Source organism: Crocodylus siamensis, chromosome 4 (genome assembly GCF_052110815.1).
Source record: "Crocodylus siamensis isolate JL-2025a chromosome 4, ASM5211081v1, whole genome shotgun sequence".
Taxonomy (NCBI): domain Eukaryota; kingdom Metazoa; phylum Chordata; order Crocodylia; family Crocodylidae; genus Crocodylus; species Crocodylus siamensis.
This window is the reverse complement of record NC_143398.1, coordinates 133,115,018-133,136,932: the sequence shown is the minus strand read 5'-3', so window position 1 is coordinate 133,136,932 and position 21,915 is coordinate 133,115,018. Positions and strand designations below refer to the sequence as shown.

General features: G+C 40.7%; 1 protein-coding gene across 1 annotated transcript in view; it reads left to right on the top strand.

Moving 5' to 3' along the window:
* LRP6 (LDL receptor related protein 6) overlaps positions 1 to 21,915 on the top strand; it is a 187,863-nt gene that overhangs the window by 91,255 nt on the left and 74,693 nt on the right. Inside the window, exons 4-5 of the mRNA XM_090043831.1 lie at positions 12,382 to 12,578; positions 13,360 to 13,491. Of these exons, the coding sequence (XP_089899957.1) occupies positions 12,382 to 12,578; positions 13,360 to 13,491 (329 nt within the window). The remainder of the gene's footprint in view (positions 1 to 12,381; positions 12,579 to 13,359; positions 13,492 to 21,915) is intronic.

Below are 21,915 nucleotides of genomic sequence, written 5' to 3'. Positions count from 1 at the left end.
TCCATTTTATTGTGGAAAACCAGGAAATCTTGCAGGAGCAAAGTCATTTCCAGAATTGTTCCCCTCCCCCCCATCACAGTCTCTTAAGTTGGGTCGGGCAGTTATTTTGGGCAAAGGGCTGCTTACTGAGTTTTGGCAAGCCATTGAGGGCTGCATGATAGGCAGCCCAGGGTGAATAAATACTAATTTTCTAAATTTTTTAGGGGCCTCACGGGATGGATAGAATGGCCTGGCAGGCCACATCTGGCCCCTGGGCTGCATTTTGCCCACCCCTGTCTTAAGCTCCACCTAGACTTGGGAAATGCTGAATAAACTCAGAAAAACTGCCTACAGTTTGTTTGTCCCCCTCCCTCCCCTTTTTCCCCCCAAATATGAGATAATAGTGGTTTGAGAACTCACTTTTTTACCAGTATAGGGAAGGCATGTGCTTGTAGTGTATTCAGTTTTCTCTGTCTTGCTTCTTGTGATGATGTTGTATTACTAGTCTCCCAGTCAAGACCTGAATTTCTAATATTGACTATAAAAAGGAAAAAAACACTTCTTTATAACATTTAAGGGAACACTCATTTTTTCTTCATTTCAGAGAACTAACAGAGGCCCAAGCTCCATTGTAAGATGCCTTTTGGAATCAGTTTGTAGACAGAATATATACCAAGACATTGCAGAAATAGACAGCAGAGAAATGAGAGAAAAATACACTGTGTATCACTGTGATTGTATTATTACTTTAAAAAATGCATTTTGGCTTATTTCCAAACAACTGTTTTTAGGGATCGCACCGAGGGGTATGGAGATGAAGATAGCTGTTTAAAAGTGGAACTTATATGGCACATAATTAAATTGCCGTATGTCTAGGATTCATGTAAAGAATCTCAGTATTCAGATTCTTTGGTAATTGCTAGGGGTGCACCGATAGAAATTTTGGGGGCCGATACTCATAGCCAATATTTAAGGAGGCATATCGGCTGATAGTGATCTGATTTCTGATACAACCGTGTGCAGCTTGCCATGTCCGGATGAGTGCAGCCGTTTGTTTCCCTGGGGACAAGTAGCAGCAGTACAACTTGTGCTGCTGCTACTTGTCCCCGGGGAATGCCTGTGCCACATGGACTCTGGCACATAGCAGGTTACCCTGGGTAGGGTAGGGGAGGCTAAGGCCAGCAACTCTGCTTGCCCCAGCAAGTATACCTGGAGGCCTCAAGAAGCTGCAGCTGTGATTTTTGCAGCTGGGAGCCTGACCAGGCAGTGTGTGATGCTGCCACGTGCACCGCCCCACTTTTTTTTTGCTGTGGATTGTTTTAACCCCGGAAGAGGTCAAACCCGCCCCCCCCACACACGCTACAAGGTAGCAGCACAGGGAATATGTGCACGTGCAGTGTGTGGCATCACAGACGGGTCTGTGGTGCCATATACTGCATGTCCACGCTCATTTGGATGCGACCTCTTGAGTTCTTTGCAACCAGAAAAAATGGTCTTATTTTTTCCATAATCAAGAACTGAGTGGAAGATAAGAGCTGGCATTTTGTGATGGGTATTAAGTCTAATAGGGGTTCCTTTAGTTTAATAAGGGGTGCTTTGAGTCTAAAAAGTTTGAAAGCCATTAGTCTAGCCTAATGCTGTCTTGCACTAGGTAGCAAACAAAATGAGGCTGTGCCTCATTTATCCGCTGTCTTGATTTCAACATTCTTCTCCTTCCCTGGGTACAGGGAGGTACAGGAGTTGGGAGAAGAGGAAGGAAAGAAAGCAACAAACTCTGATTATATCACTCAGTAGAAGGGGAGATAGATGAGTTCCCCCTAGACTCAGCAGGTTTATGCAGCAGAAATTGTGAGGCCCCATGACACCTTTTCTTCATAATACTGTATTCATCTAGTAATAGCTAATAGTAGGCCTGGCCTGCAGAATTCATAGCCTGATAATAAATTCATTAGCAAATCTGTACAGCATATTTTAAATAATCAGTTGTAGTTGACTTTTAGCCCTGGGACTTATTAGTCCTAGCTGCTTCAGTGATGCACTCATTAGAATTGAAGAGTGATAGTGCAGAAGGTGATGGCTAAGAATGCCCTTGCTTTGCCAGCAAGAGAAAGGAACAAATCTTCATCTTTAAATGAACAGATTTTTCATACTGGAAAAATAATAGTTCGGAAATTAAATTGGTCTGTGAAAGGAATGTTTTTGTTTTTTTGCAGCTCTTACCCTCCCCTTATCAGAGTGAACAGTTGCTTTTTTTGTTGGACTAATTAAACAAAGCTGAATCGCAGACAGCTCTCCTGTGAGTAGAGTACTGAGATAGATTGGCCTGCTAAGGCAGCTCTTGAATTAATTTTCTCTTCCTTTACCCTGGAGCAGCAGTTCTAATTAATAAGTTAACACATTATTGGCTGAAGGGAAATACACTTACATGATCCCCCAGGAAGCTTGTGTGCTAATGAGATGGGTTTAGAGACCATTGTGAAAAAACACTTTCAACAAATGTCAGAAACCTGAGAAGTGTTTGCAGGCTGGTATTGCAGGGAGGCTTTCAAGCATAAAAACATGTACTCAAACAGTAAGCTGCAGATTTGATGTAAAGTTCAGCATTTACAAGAGAACTTCTCATCCTCTTGTACATTTAATTGCTATGTACAAGATATATAACATTTTGTGCACCTCTACTTGCTATATGCTTTTGTGTAGGTAAAATAAAATAAAAACAAGTCCCTGAGATGGAGCTATATTGTGGGTTAAAAGTCAGTGACTTTTAATGGAACACCAAATCATTTTCTGACAATTCAAAATAATGTGCAAAGAAAACTGTATTTAATTAAAACAGCCAGGGAACTCTAGGTAGGCAGAATTAATTAATCACATTAACTTGGGCACAGCTCTGGAGCTAATTCCTTTATTCTTGCCCTAGGCACTTTCAGCATTTTCTTTTAGAAAGGAGCAGGAGAGATGCTGTTTCCAGCTGTCTGGATTTGAGTGTTTACATAGTGAATAACTAGAATCAGTATAAAACCATAACAGGGTGCCTGTTTGTGGGTCCTGTATGAATCCAATGTGCAAGGTGCAAGAGAGCCTGATGCACACTGGTAGAAGAGCAAAATATGCTTTTAGACTGTCTTGTAGGAAATGTTTAGAACAGATAACTGACAAAGGTTGCCTCAGGCTTTTAAACCAGTATAATGTATTTTAATATAAACAGAACTGTAGATGATTTAATTTTAGGAATCTAATCTAAAGAACACACACACACATATGCTTCTAATTTTTTTTCCAGCTTTGTCCTAAAATTTTAGCCAGTAGCATTTTCTTAGACCAAACTTAAAGGATTTTTTTAAAATAAGAATAATGGTTATGTAAAATAATCAGTAGACATTTTGGTACCTCAGATAAAATAGGTTGCAAGAATGTAACCTGAGTGGCTGATAAATGAATAGTCATTCTAAAAAATTCCTTTGTGTTGGCATAGATGATAGAAAACTGACTTAAAGAAATTAATACAATTTTTTAAATTAAAAATACTTTTAAGTGAATGCCTACCTAGCAGAAGGCCATGCCTTACACAGATGCTTGTTCTGGTTCTGAGGAAGTAGCCTGGTACCAGAAACAGTATAGCAGTAGATGCTGGCGCCACCAGAGCTACTCTCGTGCTTCTCGGGTAGAATGGATGGATCACTGCACTAATATGGCTGTACTGTTCACAGTACTCAAGCTAGCCTGTTTAGCAGCAGCCTGGCTATTTGAGCACAATGCTGCTGGACAGATGTACTTTTAGTGCTCCTGGGAATGAGGGAAGAGCAACACTTATTTTTTAAGCAAGTGAGATACTTTCAGTCCTAGCCTTTTCTGTCTCTAATCTGTCAATTTATCTCATACCTGAGGTACAATAATATCCTATGCTAAACTTTCCTCAAGCAGTGTTCTTTTGACCATTCAGAACAATATAGTGGTTTTTCTAGCTAAATTGTGATGCACCAAATTACTTTGTTTTCAACCACTGTTTCATCTCTGATTTCCAAAGGCGAAGTCTGTAAGTTCTGCTCTTAAAGCACCACCAAGGCTTTTGTCTAGCTACACAATTATATACAATTTTAAGACTTACAGAAAATTTGAGATTTTGTGTGTGCCATTTTTACCAGCTCTATTGGTGAAGCTCTCATCACCACTGTATTACTCTGTGTGAGAGTTTTGGCTTAAAGAAAAGCCGAGAAATATGAGATATTGTAAAATACCTATCCAAGGAATAACTTTTGCTATCTCCTTTTTAAGATAATTAGAACTGTGTTTGTGCTGTGGTAATGGGGTGACAATGATATTTGCACTAACAGTTGCAGTAGTGGAAAAGATCTTTGAAAACACAGCTACATTAATAATTCTAAATTACTTTTTAAACTTTTTTTTTTACCATGCTGGTAGAAGAACAACCTGCATGAAGAAACTGGAATTCACCAGGCTAATTGTGGTTATCCCCATGTAGTATCCCTGAGTTTAGCTTCTTGGTATCTGGGATTCTTGGTAGAACTGGGTCAATTGTGGTACCCCAACCTGCATATAAATATTCCAAAATGCCCAGTATCACAGGTATATAACCTGGAGATTTTTCAAGCACTGTGCATAATTAAAAGAACCTATAAACAGTAACTTTTTTGACATGAAAGATTTCAATTAGTATAGTGTAAGTTTGTCACTGTTGAGTATTTTCTCTCACACTTCCGACATACCAAAAAAACAAAAAACAAGGCCTAAAATACAAGCAACTGTTCATGTAGCAATGATGTTAGAAAATACATCTTTAAAAAACCCAACTTTTGTGCAGATTTAACAAAAAAAATCCATGAAAATAATGGAATCCATGATGGCAATGCAGTCTCAAACTTTTTTTAAGTAGAAACAGATCCAGTGTGTATGTCAGAGGTATAATAGCCTGTAATAGGTTAATAATCAGAAAATGCAGAGATGAGTTAGTAGTACCCCCTGAAGAATGTATTCACAATTGCATGGGTAATCAGAAAAGGTTTTCCTCTAGATTATGAGTTGGATTTCTAATTCTGTGACACTGCACCATCACTTTAGATTAATACGGTGAATTTTGTTTGCCAGCATATGTGCAATTACTTATTAACGTATAATCCCATAATCTCTCTCCTAAATTCTGATGTTTGGGTAGCTGGTAGAGTTTGGGATCATAAGAAAGGCAATGAATTTTTGGGAGAGTTTCACATATTAGCTCAGAACCATATGGCCATAGTTGTTTGTTCTCTCAGTGGATAAGCATTCTGGTACATACAGACCAAGGAATGTTCCCACCTCTTGGCCTGGTTAGAAAGAAGTGGTCTCTGGAGAGGAGGTGAGGTGGTTATGTGTACTGTGTGAAAAGGGGCCTGTCATGCATCATTCTTAGCACTAGAAATCTTATACATGTCCAGCACACAATTTATGTTGCCCATAAGGTCTAGCCTGCCTGAAAAAAGTTGGTGTGGAGAAAGCCAAATTGACTCAGTGTGGGGTTTGGGTGGCCACTTGGGCTATGCGAAGCTTCAGTAGCTGATTCAATTTGGAAGATATTATGCCCGATTTAGGGACCGAATCTCCAAATCCGAGTTGAATCGGGAGACCGAGTAAAAGCTTTGAAGTCTGTTGGGGTTAGGGGAGCTAAGGGGCATGGTGTGGGGAGGGATTGGGGCTGGGACAAGCTGCCTGGCTGGGGCGGGGGGGGGTGTTACTGGGGGGGGGATGCGGGTGCGGCAGCACTGGGCGTGGGAGCTCTGCCATGCAGTCACTTGCCGCAATATAGCATGTGTGCAATATAGCATCAACTTGTCATGTTTTTTAAAATAATCTGAACTATCTTTTATACTTCTTGCTGCTTAGCATATATAATATTGTAGTAGTGAGGATGATGTAGTAGTGAGGGGTCCTTAGGGCCCCTCCGCACATTGAGGTAAAGGTGTGATGAAATCTAGTGTGGGATCTAGTGCAGCAGGTATAGTCTCCCAGCTGTGGGGGGGGGGGGGTGCCCCCACAGTTGGGAGTCCTCAGGCTCCCCCTCAGTGGGAAGTGCTGATCAGCTGATGGGGCTCCCAGCCATGGGGGTCCCTGGCTACACATTCAATTGATGGCATGGTAAGAAGCAGCTACAAAGTTACCACACACATTTTGTGGAATAACTTGCCAGCTTATTCCTTTTTTTATCATGCCATTAATTGACTGAACTTGTGGCTGGGTTACCACTTAAGGTGTGATTAACTAGTTAATCAAGCCTTTAGTATGGTATGTAGATTGGGCCCTAGATTCTTTTTTCCCTCTTACATTTGCATTTGAAATTTAACTGCAGAGATGGTTTGGTTCTCTCTGATCAGCTGGGAGAAGGCAACGTGTAGGATTCTCAGAGATGGTATTGAGAGGGGGAATTATACATATAGGTAGCATAAATTCTTACCAGTCCTCTGGTAAGACTGGCTACTACAAGAAGAAATATGGAGAAAAAGGAACGCAAATATACATGCCACCAAATATCCAAATATTCTCCATTCATATGCTATATTTGTTGATAGAGTAGTTTCAGCCAAGATCTTTGAAAAATGATTACCAATTTGTGGCTGTACCATTCCCTCTCTGTCAATAATTTTTTTTCAGCCCAGAATTCTATTGTGCAATTTTTTTGACCTCCTCTCTAAACAGTTTTAGCTCATGCTTCAGGAGAATTGCTAGCTGTCCTATTATGTTCTGGAATGGTCAGATAATGAACTGAGGCAAAATGTTGCTTTGACTGAATGAAAATTTAGATTTTTTCAGTATTCATTATACTATTCTGGAAACCTTTAATCTAAATCTATACAAATAAGTTATATGTGATATAAATAAAAGAGGGGAGTCTTTGGTGCTGTGGAGATGGAATTTTAACAAATAGGAGAGATACATATTAATTGTGTCTGTAGACACCTAATATGCTTTGGACATATTGGAATCAAATTTTTAGGCAGAGTTAGTGTTATCACAAAGATATAGTAGACTTTTAAAGATATAGTGGATGTGAGGTAATTTTTTTTTAATAAGGAGATGTGCAATAATCTAGTTAGATTTATTATTATACTGCATATTGTAGTCCATTTATTTTCCCTTTGAAATTTTAGAGAAATCCCATCCTTAATTCTATTTTTAGTTAGTGTATTTATTCTAAAGTCTCTATATATTTTCTGTCTTTAACAGATCATATTAATTAAACTGGAATTTAGATTCTGGGTTTGATGGCAAAATGTAAAGAGAATTATAGAATTCCAAGTTCCAGTCAAGCCTGTGGATGTAAAAAGGCCATTTTTCTGCAGATTTTACTGTTTAGATTCTTTAGTTTTTTTCACGAGTAGACAACATGATTGTACAAAATGTGCTATATACTTGTTTGGTTTTTTTTTTTTTTTTTAAAGATGCCTTAATCCCCAGGAGGAAGAGGGTTTTTTTTGCTCTCAGTATAGGGTAGGCAGATGCTTAACCAGAAAACACTATTTCTTTCAGTTGCTTTTGAAGTTCTGTGGCCATATAATGTCTCTTCTCATCCCATTTCCCTACAAAGTACCATGTCGGCATTTTAAGAAAATAAAATAATGTGAAGTTTAAATTGGAATGGAATTTTCTGCAGGCAATAGCACAGTTCTTAGCACAATCTGTTCTTAATTTTACTGTGTGTCTGATTACCATGCTGATAATATAACCACTGTAGTCAGGAAATAGTGAAATACAGCATAAGTGGAATTCAGTTTCACAGAAGTTCAGTTTCTCTCTTTTCCCCATCTCTCTCCTTCCCCCTCCCTTCCCAGTTAAAACAGAATAGGCATTGTAAACATTTTTAATGAGAGCCACCTTTAAAGTTTTTCAGTGTAAGTGTGTTACTGTAGTTCTTATACTAGGAGAGATTATTGACGTTTTATCTGTTTAGGGCCATTAAACATTTACTTGATTTATGTGGTGTTGAAGGCACAGTGATGTCTACAGGGCTAATAAAACTGCCCTCTTCAACTCGCGCTCTCATATCTCTGCTATGTCTTTTTGACCAGAAGTAGCAGTTGACTACTGCAGTTGAATCAAATAATAGTGGAACAGTGATGAGATATGTTGCCTTTTTCCATCACATTACTTGTTCAGATAAAGCATGCACTGATAATTTGATGGTTTGGAAGTAGTTCCCACCAACAGGGCCAGCCTTATGGGTGGGAAACGTAGTTGACTGCTCTGGGCGCCATGGTCATTGATACACCACATGTGCACTCACACACGTATGAGGAGCCTGCGCTCCCAGCAGTGCTGTCCTCCCCACCCTGGGCAATCCCTGCCACAGGTAAGAGGAATAGTGCCCAGTCTAGCCCAACCCCTGCTTCTAGCTGCTGCTCAGGCAGAGTTGGGCTGGGCACTTGTGGGCAGGGTGGTACCTGCTCCAGTCCCCCTACCTTGTTCCCTCACAGCAACAGCAGTGCCTACCTGCCTGGTGCACCGTACTGCTCTGCCTCTCTGCCAGATTGCACCCCGCACCCCTGCCCACTTTTCTCTGCCTCTGCTTGCAGCAGCGCTGCTGACTTACGGTACCAAAATACAAGGTTGCCCAGGGCACCATGGATGTTGAGACTCAACTACCAGTTTTACTCTTATGTGAAGTTCACACATATTGGTAGTGTAGCATGCTGGCAGGACATTGTGGGAAACCTTCCCTAATGTGAGTAATGTACAGTAGTTAAAGATAAGTTATCACTCTCCGGTACTGTCAGGTTAGTCAGTACCTTTCATAAGTAATAATTGTGAATCATTCTCCCCCCCATATCTCCCACCTCTTTCCAAAACCAAAACCTTTTAATTCTTTAAGAAGATCATACTAAACAATTCTAATATAATAAAGGGCTTAGTCCATGTGTCTCTCTGGCCATAACACTCTTGGAGCGCTCTGACTGGTTACTGAAACAACCAATCAGAGTGTTCCAAGAGCATTTCAGACAGGAGGCGGCACGGCAAAGTGCCACAATGATGGTGGGGTGGGGGGCCTGGCCCCTGGCCCTGCTCCTCGGAGGCAGCGGTGTGGGATGCTGGCAGGAGAAGATAGCGGGGCAAGCTTTCTCCCCCACCCTGCTCCTAGGAGGCAGCAGTGGGACCGGGGATGGGGAGGCGGAATTATGGTTAGGGTTAGCAAGCTTCCTCCCCCCCCGCCGTCAGTCTTGATGGGCAATTTGCTAGTTCAGGGGTTTTCAACCTTTTTGGATCAGTGTACTCCCGGTGGCTGGATGCAGGGGTGGAGGGAAGGGTGGCACACAGCCACATGCAGAGCAGCATAGCAGCACGGGATGGTGCATGGTTATGCTCTGTCCCCGCCCACCCACGCGTACCTCCTAGGGCCTTCTCAAGTACCCCTGGCGATACACATATCCCCAGTTGACCCCTGCGCTGGTTGTTTTATAATAGCCATGGGATAGAGCATTGCTTGTTCTCTCTACTTTCTCTTCTTTCTGAACCCTTCTAACCCTTTCCTTCCCCAACTCCTGCTCTTTCAAGCTCCTAGAGCTGCCAGAGTTAGGAAGGTTGTCTAGCTGGGTCTTAAAAACCTTTAAGGATGGAGAGTCCACACCTCTCTGGGTAACCTGTTTCAGTGCTTGACTACCCTCCTAGTGAGAGTTGTTCCTAATATCTAACCTAAACTTCCCCTGCTTTAACTTGAGACCATTGGTCCTTTTCTGTCATCTGCCACCACTGAGGACAGTCTACCTCCATCCTCTTTGGAACGACCCTTCAGGTAGATGAAGGCTGTTATTAAATCCCTTTTCAGTCTTCTGTTCTCCAGACTAAATAAGCCCAGTTTCCTCAGCTTTCTTCAGAAGTCATGTGTCCCAGCTCCCTAACCATTTTCATTGCCCTCTGCTGGAATCTGTCTAACCTGTCCACATCCTTTCTGTAGTGGACACAGTACTCCAGATGTGGCCTCATCAGTGCCAAAGAGAGGGAAATAATCCCTTCCCTCGATCTGCTAGCAGTGGTCCTACTAATGCAGTCCAGTATGCCTTTAGGCTTTTTTACAACAAGGGCACACTGTTGGCTGTTGTTCAGCTTATTGTCCACTGTAATGCTCAGGTCCTTTGCTGCAGAGCTGCTACTTAATCATTCAGTCCCCAGCCTGTGGAGGTACATGGGATTGTTTCATCCTAAGTGCAGGACTTTGCACTTATCTGTATTGAACCTCATGAGATTTATTTTGATCCAGTTCTCCAATTTGTTTACATCTCTATGAATCCTAGTACTACTGTGAAGCATATATACAGGTCTGTCCCCCCCCCCCCCCCCATGTCTTCCCCCAGCCACTGTCCCAGCTTGATGTTATCTGCAAACTTGCTGAGGGTGCACCCCATTCCATCTTCCAGCTCATGGATGAAGAAGTTGAACAAAGCCTGCCCTAGGACCAACCCACTTGGTACTGGCTGCCAACTAGACATCAAGCCATTGATAACTACTCTCTGAACCCAACAGTCCAGTCATTTTTCTAGCCAACTTACAGTCCATTCATCCAGCCTGGTCTTTTTTAGCTTGCTGGCAAGTATGTTGTGGGGGATGGTTATCAGAAGCCTTGGTAGAGTCAAGGTATATTGCATCAACTGCTCTCCCTGCATCCACGGAGCCAGTTATCTCGTCATAGAAGGCATTTAGGTTGGTCAGGTATGACTTGCCCTTGTTGAATCCATGCTGACTGTTCCTCATCATCTCCTCCTCCAAGTGCGTAGAAGCTTAGAAACGGATTCCTTGAGGACCTGCTCCATGATTTTTCCAGGAACTGTGGTGAGGGTCTGTAGTTCTGCAGATCCTCTGTCCCTTTCTTAAAGATGGGCACTCCTTCTCTTTGTTAAAGATATTTGCACTATTGCAGTCATCTGGGACTTCATCCAACTGTCATGAGTTTTCAAACAATGGCCAGCAGCTCTGCAGTCCCATCAGCCAACTCCCTCAGCACCCTCAGGTGCAGTGTATCTGGCCCGATAGACTTGTACTTGTCCAGCTTTTCTAAATAGTTCCTAACCAATTCTTTCACTACTGTTAGCTGTTCACCTCCTCCCCAAACTGCTGCCAGGTGCAGTAGTCTGGCAGCTGACTTTGCCTGTGAAGACTGAGGTAAAAAAGGCATTGAGTACTTCAGTCTTTTCTGCATCCTCTGTCACTAGGTTGCCTCCCCCATTCAATAAGGGACCCACACTTTCCCTGATCTTTCTCTTATTGCTGATATACTTGTAGAAACTCTCCTTATTACCTTCCACATCCTTTGCTAGCTGCAACTCTGGTTGCCCTTTGGCCTTTCTGATTACATTTATACTGCTCCCTAGTCATTTGTTTAAGTCTCCACTTCTTGTAAGCTTACTTTTTGTGTTTAGCTCGCTGAAGAATTCCGTGTTAAGCCAAGCTGGTGTTCTGTCATACTTGCTAGTCTTCCTGCTCATGAGGATGGTTTATTCCTGTGCCCTTGGTAAGATTTCTTTAAAGTAAAACCAGCTTTCCTGGACTCCTTTTCCCTTTAGATTGGCCTCCCAGGAGATACTAACCACCAGTTCCCTGTGCAAGTCAAAGTCTGTTTTTCTGAAATCCAGGGTCTTCTTTGCTTCATGGTCTCGAACTCAGTCATCTTGTGGTTGCTGTTGCCCAAGCTTCCATCCACTTCTACATTTCCCACCAATAAATAGCAAATGCCAGTTCTGAAGACTGGCAACATGGGAAAACAATGTGGCCACCTTGCTAAGAAATGTCATTACTAGTGAGGAAGCTCAGTAGAAGACACTGCTAATGGTCCTATTTTAAACAACCATTCTTAATAAATTATTATAATTTTAGTATTTAAACACTTAAATTAACTGTATGACACTACAGCAAATCTGAAAATTATAAATCCAGAAGAGACGGATCATCCCTGTGTTTGGTAACTGGATTTAATTCTGCATCAATTCTAAGTCTGTGTTGAAGTTGGAAGTGACTGAAATTATTTACTTGCAGGTTACAGTCTGGCCTCTGTGGCCTGACTTGCAATTATGCTCTGTCCTTAGTAGGATTTCGTGCTGTACCAATACTAGACTAGTAGTATCAAGAAATAGTTTTGGAGCTTGATACACATAAAAGCTAGCAGCTCATGATTTTCTGAGCATCAGTAAAATGGCTTATGCTAGTGGAATAGTTCTCCCAAGTCTAGAAATGGATTCTTCATGTCAGCTACATTGTAAATGTATTTTTTTTTTCTATGGATAGACAGAAAACTTTGGTCTGCAGTGCTGTCAGTGTAAAACTTTTTAAAATAAATGCTACCTTCACTTGAAAATGTAAAAAGCAGAAGAAAACCATAGCACTTTTAATCATGTCTGAACATGTCCATAACTCTTTGAACTCTATTAGGCAAGCAGTGGTTAAAGGCTCCCTTCCACATCCTTTTGCCTTGACGTTGTTTGGAGACATGCTGTACTGGACTGACTGGAATACACATTCTATCCTGGCCTGCAACAAGTACTCTGGGGAGGACCTCCACGAAGTACATTCAAACATCTTTTCGCCAATGGACATCCATGCTTTTAACCAGCAGAGGCAGCCAAATGGTAAGCTGCCTTTCCTTGTTTTCTGACTGCAACTTGGAATTGATTTGTAGGAGTCTTTAATACATCTTTCTGCCTAGTAGTGGCAGGAAAGTTAAGGGAGCTGAGTGATGCAATGATTTCCAAAGCAGAAAATTGAGGGGAAGATCCAAAGGGGCACAGAGTATTCTTTACTTTTTTCTTTAACATCCGTTAAATGTCTTCCCTTCCTCCTCCACCTCCTCCTCCTCCTCCGATCATTATCCTGATACCATGTTGTATTATTCCTCTTTTCCTCCCTACCTTTGTTTGCTGGCACTTTAAGCAATGAGGTATTTGTAATTTTTTTTTCCTTTTGAGTATTACGTACAAAAGGCCATGTTCCTGAATGGAAATCAGTTACTCTAACTGGTGGTGTCAAATAACAGTAGCTGTATGAAATAACCACCCTCCTAAACCTTTGGTGAATTTCTCATGCTTCTATTGTGTGTCTGTATACCTGGTCCTTCTCACTTTGCTGCTCGGAAGTTTTTGAAACACATAAAAGCAAAGATGAAGCAAGAGTACCACTTAAAGCTAAATGCTGTTTCCCAGAGAAGGGAAACCTGAATGTGTCGATGCAGTTTGCTGCAGTAATTACATACTCAACACTTGGAACTAATTTTTGTTATTCTGTGTTTATCACTTCCTCCTTTATCCACTTTGCTGTCAATGACTTGCAACTTAGCAGCCTTATACGTCTTGACACATGAGGTGAGGTCATTAGTTATCAAAAGCATTAATCTGTGTGATTTATATTTAACAGCAACAAACCCATGTGGAACTAATAATGGTGGCTGCTCCCACTTATGTTTGATGTCTCCTACCAAATCCTCTTATCAGTGTGCATGTCCCACTGGTGTGCAGCTCCTGGAGAATGGAAAGACCTGCAAAGATGGTAGGCTTTGTTTTTTAAAAGATTATTTTAGAATGAACTCAATACAATTCAGAACAGAAAAGTGTCAGGTTCATTAGATAGTGCATGGGGCGCGGGGAAGGGGCAGGGAATGAGAGGTTTGAAACAGTATATCAGAATGATTTTTCTTTTGCGCATATAGGTTGGAAGTGTGCTCTCTAAAGATTTGCTTATGCCTGGAAAACTTCCAGTTGTTTTTATTAAAGGGCTCTTCTGTTTAACGGTCCCCTGATTTTCAAAAAAAGAAACCCTGTTCTCCTGGCTAAGGAATAGATGGTGTCATTTTTGCCCCTTTTGAGTAGTAAGATCCAGCAAATGAAAATAGGAATGTATTTTAAAGAGGTTCTGTATTCTACCACAGACACTATTTCACTTCCCCCACCCCAGCTTTCAAACTTGGGGGCATACACTGAGGCACCTGAATGAGCTTTGAGGCACTGAATCATTTTCAGAGATGTAGAACAGTCACTGGCCATGGTGACTGGGTTGAGAACTATTAACTGCTCAGCCTTTGAAAATTAGACAGCTTTTAACAATTTCTATATAGACATGGGCATGTAGTGTCAGACTGTCAAGTTTGGAAAGTCCAAATCTTTGCAGTGCTCTGTTGAAATTGCTATCTGTGATGATGGTTATGTCAGACAGCTGCAAAATAATATTGGGAGGTAATTAATTCTTGTAAAACAACCTGTTTAATGTTAACTGCCTCTACTGGAAGAGGTAGAGGAAAAATGAGGAAATGACACAGCTAGAATTATGTTTCAATAGAAATCATTTGAAAAATGTTAATAATTAAAGTACTATTATGAATTTTTTTTGTATTTAATTTAAAATAATTTTCTACCATATTGGATACTTTTCAGCGTTTTTTGTCTTCACTCTGTTCCATTGCTTTCTCTGATTGCTTGAACACAGCAAGGGATTTCTGTGAAAACCTTATTAAAATAAATTGCTTCTTGTACATAGAAAGGCAAAATAGCGGTTCTAAATTAGTCTAACAGAACTGAAAGATTACCAACACATGCAGAAACTGTACTTCTCTCAGCCTTGCTAGGAGAACGGACAAACAATATTTTTATGGGTTTCACATAACTGTAACCCTTCACTTGGGATAGTTGTAGGAGTTGCAATAGGTTTCTTTATGGAATCAGATAGTTGAAAAAATAGGGGCCTCATCCCAAAGGCAGACATGTGTCACTACCCAAAACAAAGCTATGTGTAAGACATGTGGGCAGAGGAAATTCACAGGTTACAGTTTTATGACTGTTCTTGTCTATGAAAGAAAAGTAGAGGCTGAAAACTTAAGGACACGGTCAGAGTAGGCACTGGGGATGTGATTCTTAGAAAAGCTAGCAAAGCATTGGAAAGGAAGTTGGTGCTTTGAGCAAGATTCTGTCTCCTGCTGATTTTGATTTCTTGCTGTGTTCAGGGAAGCACGACTTTGTAAGTAAACAGGTTTGCATCAAAGAAATCCTTCACTCTGTCCTCAGTGAAGTGCCAGGCACTGTACAGGGAATATGCTATAAAGATGCTTCCATGACATGTGCCATTATGTTTCACAGTTTATGTTGCCACTACATCACCTCAGGTACAGCCCGCTTCTACAAGATGAAATGGAAAACAACAATTAAAAATCCATTTATTTAGCCAGTACATTGATTAGCATAATGCCACTAATCAACACTAGAGCAGCAGTTGAAATGTGCCCAACAAAAATATTTTTCAGTATTTGTTTTGCATCCTATAAAGTCTTGCTCTTCCTAGCTGTGATAGATCCACCTTGTGTCTGATGATCCGCTCAGAAACGGTTTCAGGAAAAAGAATTCCAGAGGGAGTCCTGAAAATCATCTCTGGATATGATCCAGCTCTGAGGCATGATTTGTCTAGAGATTATAAAACAATAAAGTATCTTTAAGAATTGTGTGACCTGTTTCTGAGGGGTTGCTGTAGGTGAAAAAGATACTGAAAAAGAACTGAGCCCTTTAGGGCTATCTCTGTGTTTTACAGTATTTTTCTTCGGTCAGTAGCAATATGCCAAAATGATGAGCTCTCAAAGACCACTGCAGTTAAACAGAGCAGGTCAGCAAAATTCCCCTCAAATAGCTTTGAGATTTACTTCCTTTCTTTGGCTTCTTAGTGACATTGGTTAAGTAAATTGATCTTCTCCTTTTCAGTTTGTATTTGGTCTGCTAAATATGGCTGCCCTGGAGGAACAAAAGGTAATGGAATAAATGAAAAATGAGTGGAGAATTTAATCCTGAGATCCATTCAGTTAATGCCAGTTGTGCTAAAAGAGAACTAAAACACTGAATAATTTAAAGTTTCAGAAGTGTAACATAATCTGACTTTTTGCCAGAGAAAAGATGACTGGTGAAAAGGAGGCAAGAAGAGAGTGCTGTTTTCTTTTCAAGAGTTTTGTCTTCTAGTTGTGATCTGAACAAGAGCACGCTTGCTCCAAAACTAAATACGTGCATTTCTAACTGATAGGAATTCCTCTGCAGAGAAAAGAACTTTATTTTCCCAGTATGCTAGATGAGAGTGGGAAGGATTTGGAGGATGAATTTTCTGTGCATGTTTGTGGTGTTCTTCAGTGGTTTGGCATTGACAAATGAGCCTTGCAGCCAGAGGTGAGCCTGGCTGACCCCCATCGAGCCATTTCCATGACAACCTAGCATTTTTTAATAATCTCAGTTTATTGCAAAGTATTCTTTTTCCTACAGTTGTTTTTTCTTTTCTTTTTTCTCTTTTTTTAATTGCACCTTAGAGGAACTTTTCATTCCTTGTGACTGTTCAGAACAATAACTTTTCTTTTTGTTTGTTTTGGGCAGTTTTCACTGTAGTATTTCAGGAGAGGGTGACGAATGAGCTTGGCACCAAATGAGTTATTCTCCTTGTGACTGATAATATTGGCTGCGCAGTCACCTTTAATTCCTACTCCTGCTACAATAGAAAATAGTTATCTAACGGGAACTTGGGCTTGTATCCAATGCTAACACTCCACCAGTGTCTGGGTAGAGGTTCAAAAATCCCCATTGTTCAAAGAGAAGAGATGGGGAATAACTAATTTCTGGCCAATGATGACTTCATCAGTAATGTCTAAGGCTGACAGAACTATATTTGAGGATGTAGCTTCTGCTGCCGCTCATGTATTGATTATAACCATAGCTTGCTATTCTGTAAGATGCTTTGGGATTTTTTTTCCCCCTCCATAATAGGACAGGCACCAGATGAACTCAATTCTGTTGTTTTGTCCAACTACATAGTGTATTTTATATGACTTGCTTGAGGTATGTGGGAAGTATACTTGAGATGAACTACCACATTTAGCTGAATCCAGGATGACTTCAAATTTAAGATGCCCCTGCCCAAAATTAGGTTCTATATATGGAAAAATTATAAATTTGTTAGATATTTCCATGCATTAGAATGAAAATATACAATAGGTAATTAGAATCTAATTATCAGAGGGCCATCTTAAATTTGCTCCCCCACTGCTATAGTAGGGAAAGCAATGGCACAGTGGGCATGTGGTTTGGAGGGTGCAGGTGGCCCCCTTTGCCACCCCACATGTCCCCTCTGCAACTTGAGATGAACTACTGCATTTACCTGAATTCAAGATGACTTTGAATTTAAGATCCCCCCCCATTAGATTCTGTATATGGATGGCAGTGGTTGTCCTCCTGCCTTTCTACTGCAGACTCTGCCCTCACACCTGTTCTCCACAGCCTCTTTCCCCACCTTCTACCCTCCCCCACTGCTTACTGTCAGGCACAGCTTTGGCTTGGCTTCATACCCTCCCAGGCATTGAGCACATGGGTTTTCTTTCCCCTTCCCCAGGCAATCAGCAGCTGTAGTGCAGCTCGGGCCATGGGATGTTTTTGCATGGCTGGGCAGGGGCCCTACTTCCATCTGCTCCTTGTCCAGGAGGGAATGGAGCTGGGGATGTGTATGACAGTACAGTGGAGGCAGGCAGAGGTGTGGGGGTGAGGAGAGGGAATGGAAGCTCTGTGGGGCAGTGGGAAGGCAGGTGGCTACTACATCTCCAACTCTGGTCCAGACCTAGTCTCAGCGCCATAGTTGGAGCCAGTTGCCTGTCTCCTCCTTCACCCTCCCCACCTTACCCATGTTGAAAGGGGGGGGTACAATCTCATCTTGGGTTCACGTAAATATGGTATATTTTTTTGAAGATCTTCCCCTTCATCTACTTGCACTCTGGCTTTGTTTACACTGGACTTTATTTATATATTTATAATTTCTCACTTTTGCTACCTACTTTTCATATGCATATTTCCATTGTTGGTCTAGGGAAAATAAAGAATGACCTCTTCAACTTAGCTTTTCCTAATGAAGAAAATAATCTTGTCTCTCTTACATGAATCTTGTTTTGGGTTTTCTGTTCACAGTCAAGAATCCAGTAATCCTGATGCTCACTTTCCTTTTTTCTTCTTTTGCTTGGGAACAGAGACCAGAACTCTGCATTTCTGGTTGTAGTGTAGGACTGCCTCTGGAAAACCTACCTCACTGTGGATAGATACAGGCATTACCTTTTATTGCCTTTGTGCCACCATAAATGTTTTTGTGCCACCGTAAATATTTTTATAGTGGCATAAAGTTAAAACACACACCCAAACCCCTTGTTGTGCCATAATTTGTGGCTGTGACATAGGCAGTATGAATTGGAGCTGCTTTTTCATACCCAGTGTCTGTTTTCTTTAGGGTGGCTTTTTTCCCATTCCCCTTAGTGCCTACCTGAGGAATCTCCTGGCAGAAATTTTCCTGGGTGTACAGGTCCCATTATGTTGGCACTAGGTGCTAGTGACTCTCTGGGTCCTGCACCACCCCACGCACAGACGTATGCTGGGACCTGCGGCCCCATTCCTCCTTGCCAGAACCCCTGCCGCCCTATGGCTCTTTCTGAAGCATGGATCTGTGCGGGACCTGGTGTGGGTTCCCACAGGAGGTACACATTCAATAAGACACAGAAAAATTATACTCATCCTAGGTGCAGGTCTAGTTTGCTGTTAATTCGTGGACCAACGCTGGAAATGACTACTAGCTGAAGGAACCAGTGATGGGTTTAAAGCAGTAATTTACAAATTACCAGGGCAAGAAACAAATGCTTTGTACCAATATGAAGCTGGAATTCATTGTAAAGTTTCACTGGTCGCAAGGGATTGGAGTTATAGTTATGTCATTGCAAGTATCTGCCTGCTTTTATGTTTTTCCTCAGGCCTTCTTTCCCCTTACCATGTGCACATTTAAATTTTACTTTTTTGAATTTTTGGTTTTTAATGATTTCTTTTCCAGGACATTTTAGTACAAGAGCTACTGCAGTTTGTAATCCCAGCTGTCAAATTGCTTAGTAAAAGTAGATTAAGGTTCTTAGGTAAAGTTTTTAGGTCCAGATGCAGGCATCTAAAGAAGTAGCTTGATGACTTCCTTTTTCTGTAAAAGTGCTGAGCACCCAACAAGTTCCAGTATGGCATACCTAGAGGCACTCATTTTTAAAGCATTGCATTTTCATCTTCAGCACTGAATAGTTCATAAACTAATGGCTGCTAAACCCATTAGGAATATTTGTGGGAGATCAGCCAGATGGTAGTCAAAGGCTCTGATTTTATGAGCATCCTGTCCCTTTAATTGAGAAGACATGCTTTTGTGCAAGGTAGCTCACTCCACTTTGCAAGTGCTTGATAAAAGCATCCATTTGGAGAGTTAGTGGGGGAGTTGGTTCACTGTAAATTCACACGGTAGCTGATTATACACAAACTCCTATATAGACAGACCTTTACATTGCAATTGGGGGAGGGAGTTGGTTGCAATCCATATAACTATATCTGGCTAGTTATAATTTATTGTAAATATCTTATGTATTGATAGCATTGAAGACATGGTAGCTCAGGCTGTAGTATAAGCCTGCATGGAATTCTGAATATCTATTTCGATGACTAGGTTTGCTTTGCACTAAAGTCTGTGTTGCAGTATCTTTGCTACTGGAAAAACCAAAACTCTGTATATCAGTGATTTTCAACCTTGTTAGACTCAAGGCACCCCTCAGAAAATGTCAACTCTTAGTTTTCACTTGTTTTTTGGCTATGGAAAAATGATAGAGTAATTTTTCTGTTCAGGAAGAACACAACAGTTCAGAATGCTTTTAACGCTCTGGATTCCTGTTTGAAATCTCTGGGATTATCTTGTGAATCATGTTTATGCACCTACCAGTGTGACACCCTGTAACACCCTTGAAAGGATACAATCACTGCTGTAGATTTTAGCTAGTCCAGGTATGTCTGCATGTGCTGCAGCCATACCTTGAGAGTAGTGAAGACAGGCTTTGAAAGGTATTTGAGTGCAGCATACCAGCGTTGTTGGTAGCATGAGCTGTTTTGTATCTTCTCAGGGAGTGCAGTGCCCCAATAAATGATTTATGTACAAGCCTTTATGCATGCACACACCAACCAGAAATCCTCTTCCTTGCATTTTTTCCCTTTGTATGTATGCATAACATGGTATGAATTTTCACTCTGTAACGCTCATCAAAGTGGCAGCAGTTTCTTAATATCTTTTACTAAACCAACATAAACTGGCATTATCTTAAACTAAACATTTTTTTTTATTACAGGGGAGAGAAAAGTGTGTGTGTACGTAGGCTGTGGGGGTGGTTGTTAAAAATCAAAACCACTCTGCTGGATGTGTGCCAAATCCTGCAGTGGAGTTTAGGCAGGGTGTTTGTGGTTTGAAGTGGCCAGTGAAGCTGGAGTTAACAAAATACTGAGTTTTTAGATTTCAGCCCATTGTTGTCATGGTTTAAGCAGCAAAATTTCTCTGTTGTCAATTCCTAGTTTTTCAGGCTTTGCAACTGATGTTCCTTAAACAATTGTATAGTGTGTGTATATGTGTCTCTGTGTACGTACATGCAGAAGTGCTGTGCTTGTGTTTTCCTGAATTCCCCCTTCTTTGTCCCTGGTTGATGGTCATGGTGGGGGTGGGGGCAGTGGTCATCTGATAGATATTTCAAACTTTCTGATTTACTATTTTTACTATTAGTCAGAACAAGCAGAAGCTACCTGAGGTCATCTGAACTAATATTCCTTCAGCCTTGGGGTCTAATGAGGTGCTGCTCTGCTAATCAGTTCCCATTTTCCTAACTGAATGAGTTTCAAAGGCACTAACTATAACTAGGCAGCTGGATAATAGCTCTAAAGCAAGTTTTTAACTTTTTATTGCTTGATTGGCCTTCTCTGTCTCTTGTTTTTGTGCTGTTTGGTTTTGTCTGATTCCAGGAATGTTTGCTATGCCTCTGGATAAAGACCATGAAATCTTAGCTCAAGGATTCTATGTGCAACATGGGTGAACTGAAAGCCAATAATTTCCTGATACTGAATTAAGGACTTAGAGGTGCAGACTCTTATTTGACTAAACAAAAGTGTTGTAACCTGAAAGCAGAATACTGAATTGAGTTGAAACCTGCCTTCTTTGGGAACAATTGGAAGGTCAATTGGTCAATTTAAAGGGTGAATTTCAGCGTAGACATTGTGTTACACAACTGAAGACTTTGTGGTTGGTTCCAATCATTCTTTGAAGCCACTGCTGATCTGAGAGGGTGGCAAAGACATTTTCAAAAGTTCCGTCTCAGATGTACCAATATCTGAAATTCTTCATTTAATCCTCTGAACACTGAGAGACCTGAGATTCTTACTGCTTAACTGCATAAGATAATTTAAAATAAATAAATAAAAGCTAAAAATTCCCAAATTATATAATTTCTACAATTTAGGTCAAGAAGGAAACTCAGATAAATGCACATGGGGTTCTAATCAGAGATTTTTTGTTACCCCATTAATAGTTTATACAACCTAATGCAGCGCAAGTTTGGTTTGGCATTAAAGCTGAATTGTTAAAGATTTTTTTTATTATAATTGGTTAATATGAATAATACGATTCTTTGGGAAATTGGTTGAATGATTTTGAAGGTTTGTAATTATGGCAATCTTATTACTTCTGTCTGCTTTCCTTTTCTAAGTCACATGGTTGTAATTATTTAAAGAAACTGTAGAAATATAATTGCAGATTGTCTGCATCAACAATTAGATATTGCAAGTTTTTCATTAGCAGGATTGCTTAAAAATGCATGCTGTCATTCTTCAAATATAAGATATAAAAAGCAAATATTTCTTTTTTTAAAAAGCTGTGATATGTAGTATCAAAGTTGTGTCCTTATGAATGTGTCTTTATTTGATGTTTAATTTTTCCCCTTAAATTAAGCATCAGAAAATGTGGGGACATTTTTAAGGTATTTTATGTTTGAAGGAATATGGTATGTTTTTCGAACTAGGGAAATGGAGACAGATGAAGAATGCCAGAGCTGGTTTTCATTTATATTTCTGGGTTACTGAACAAAATTGC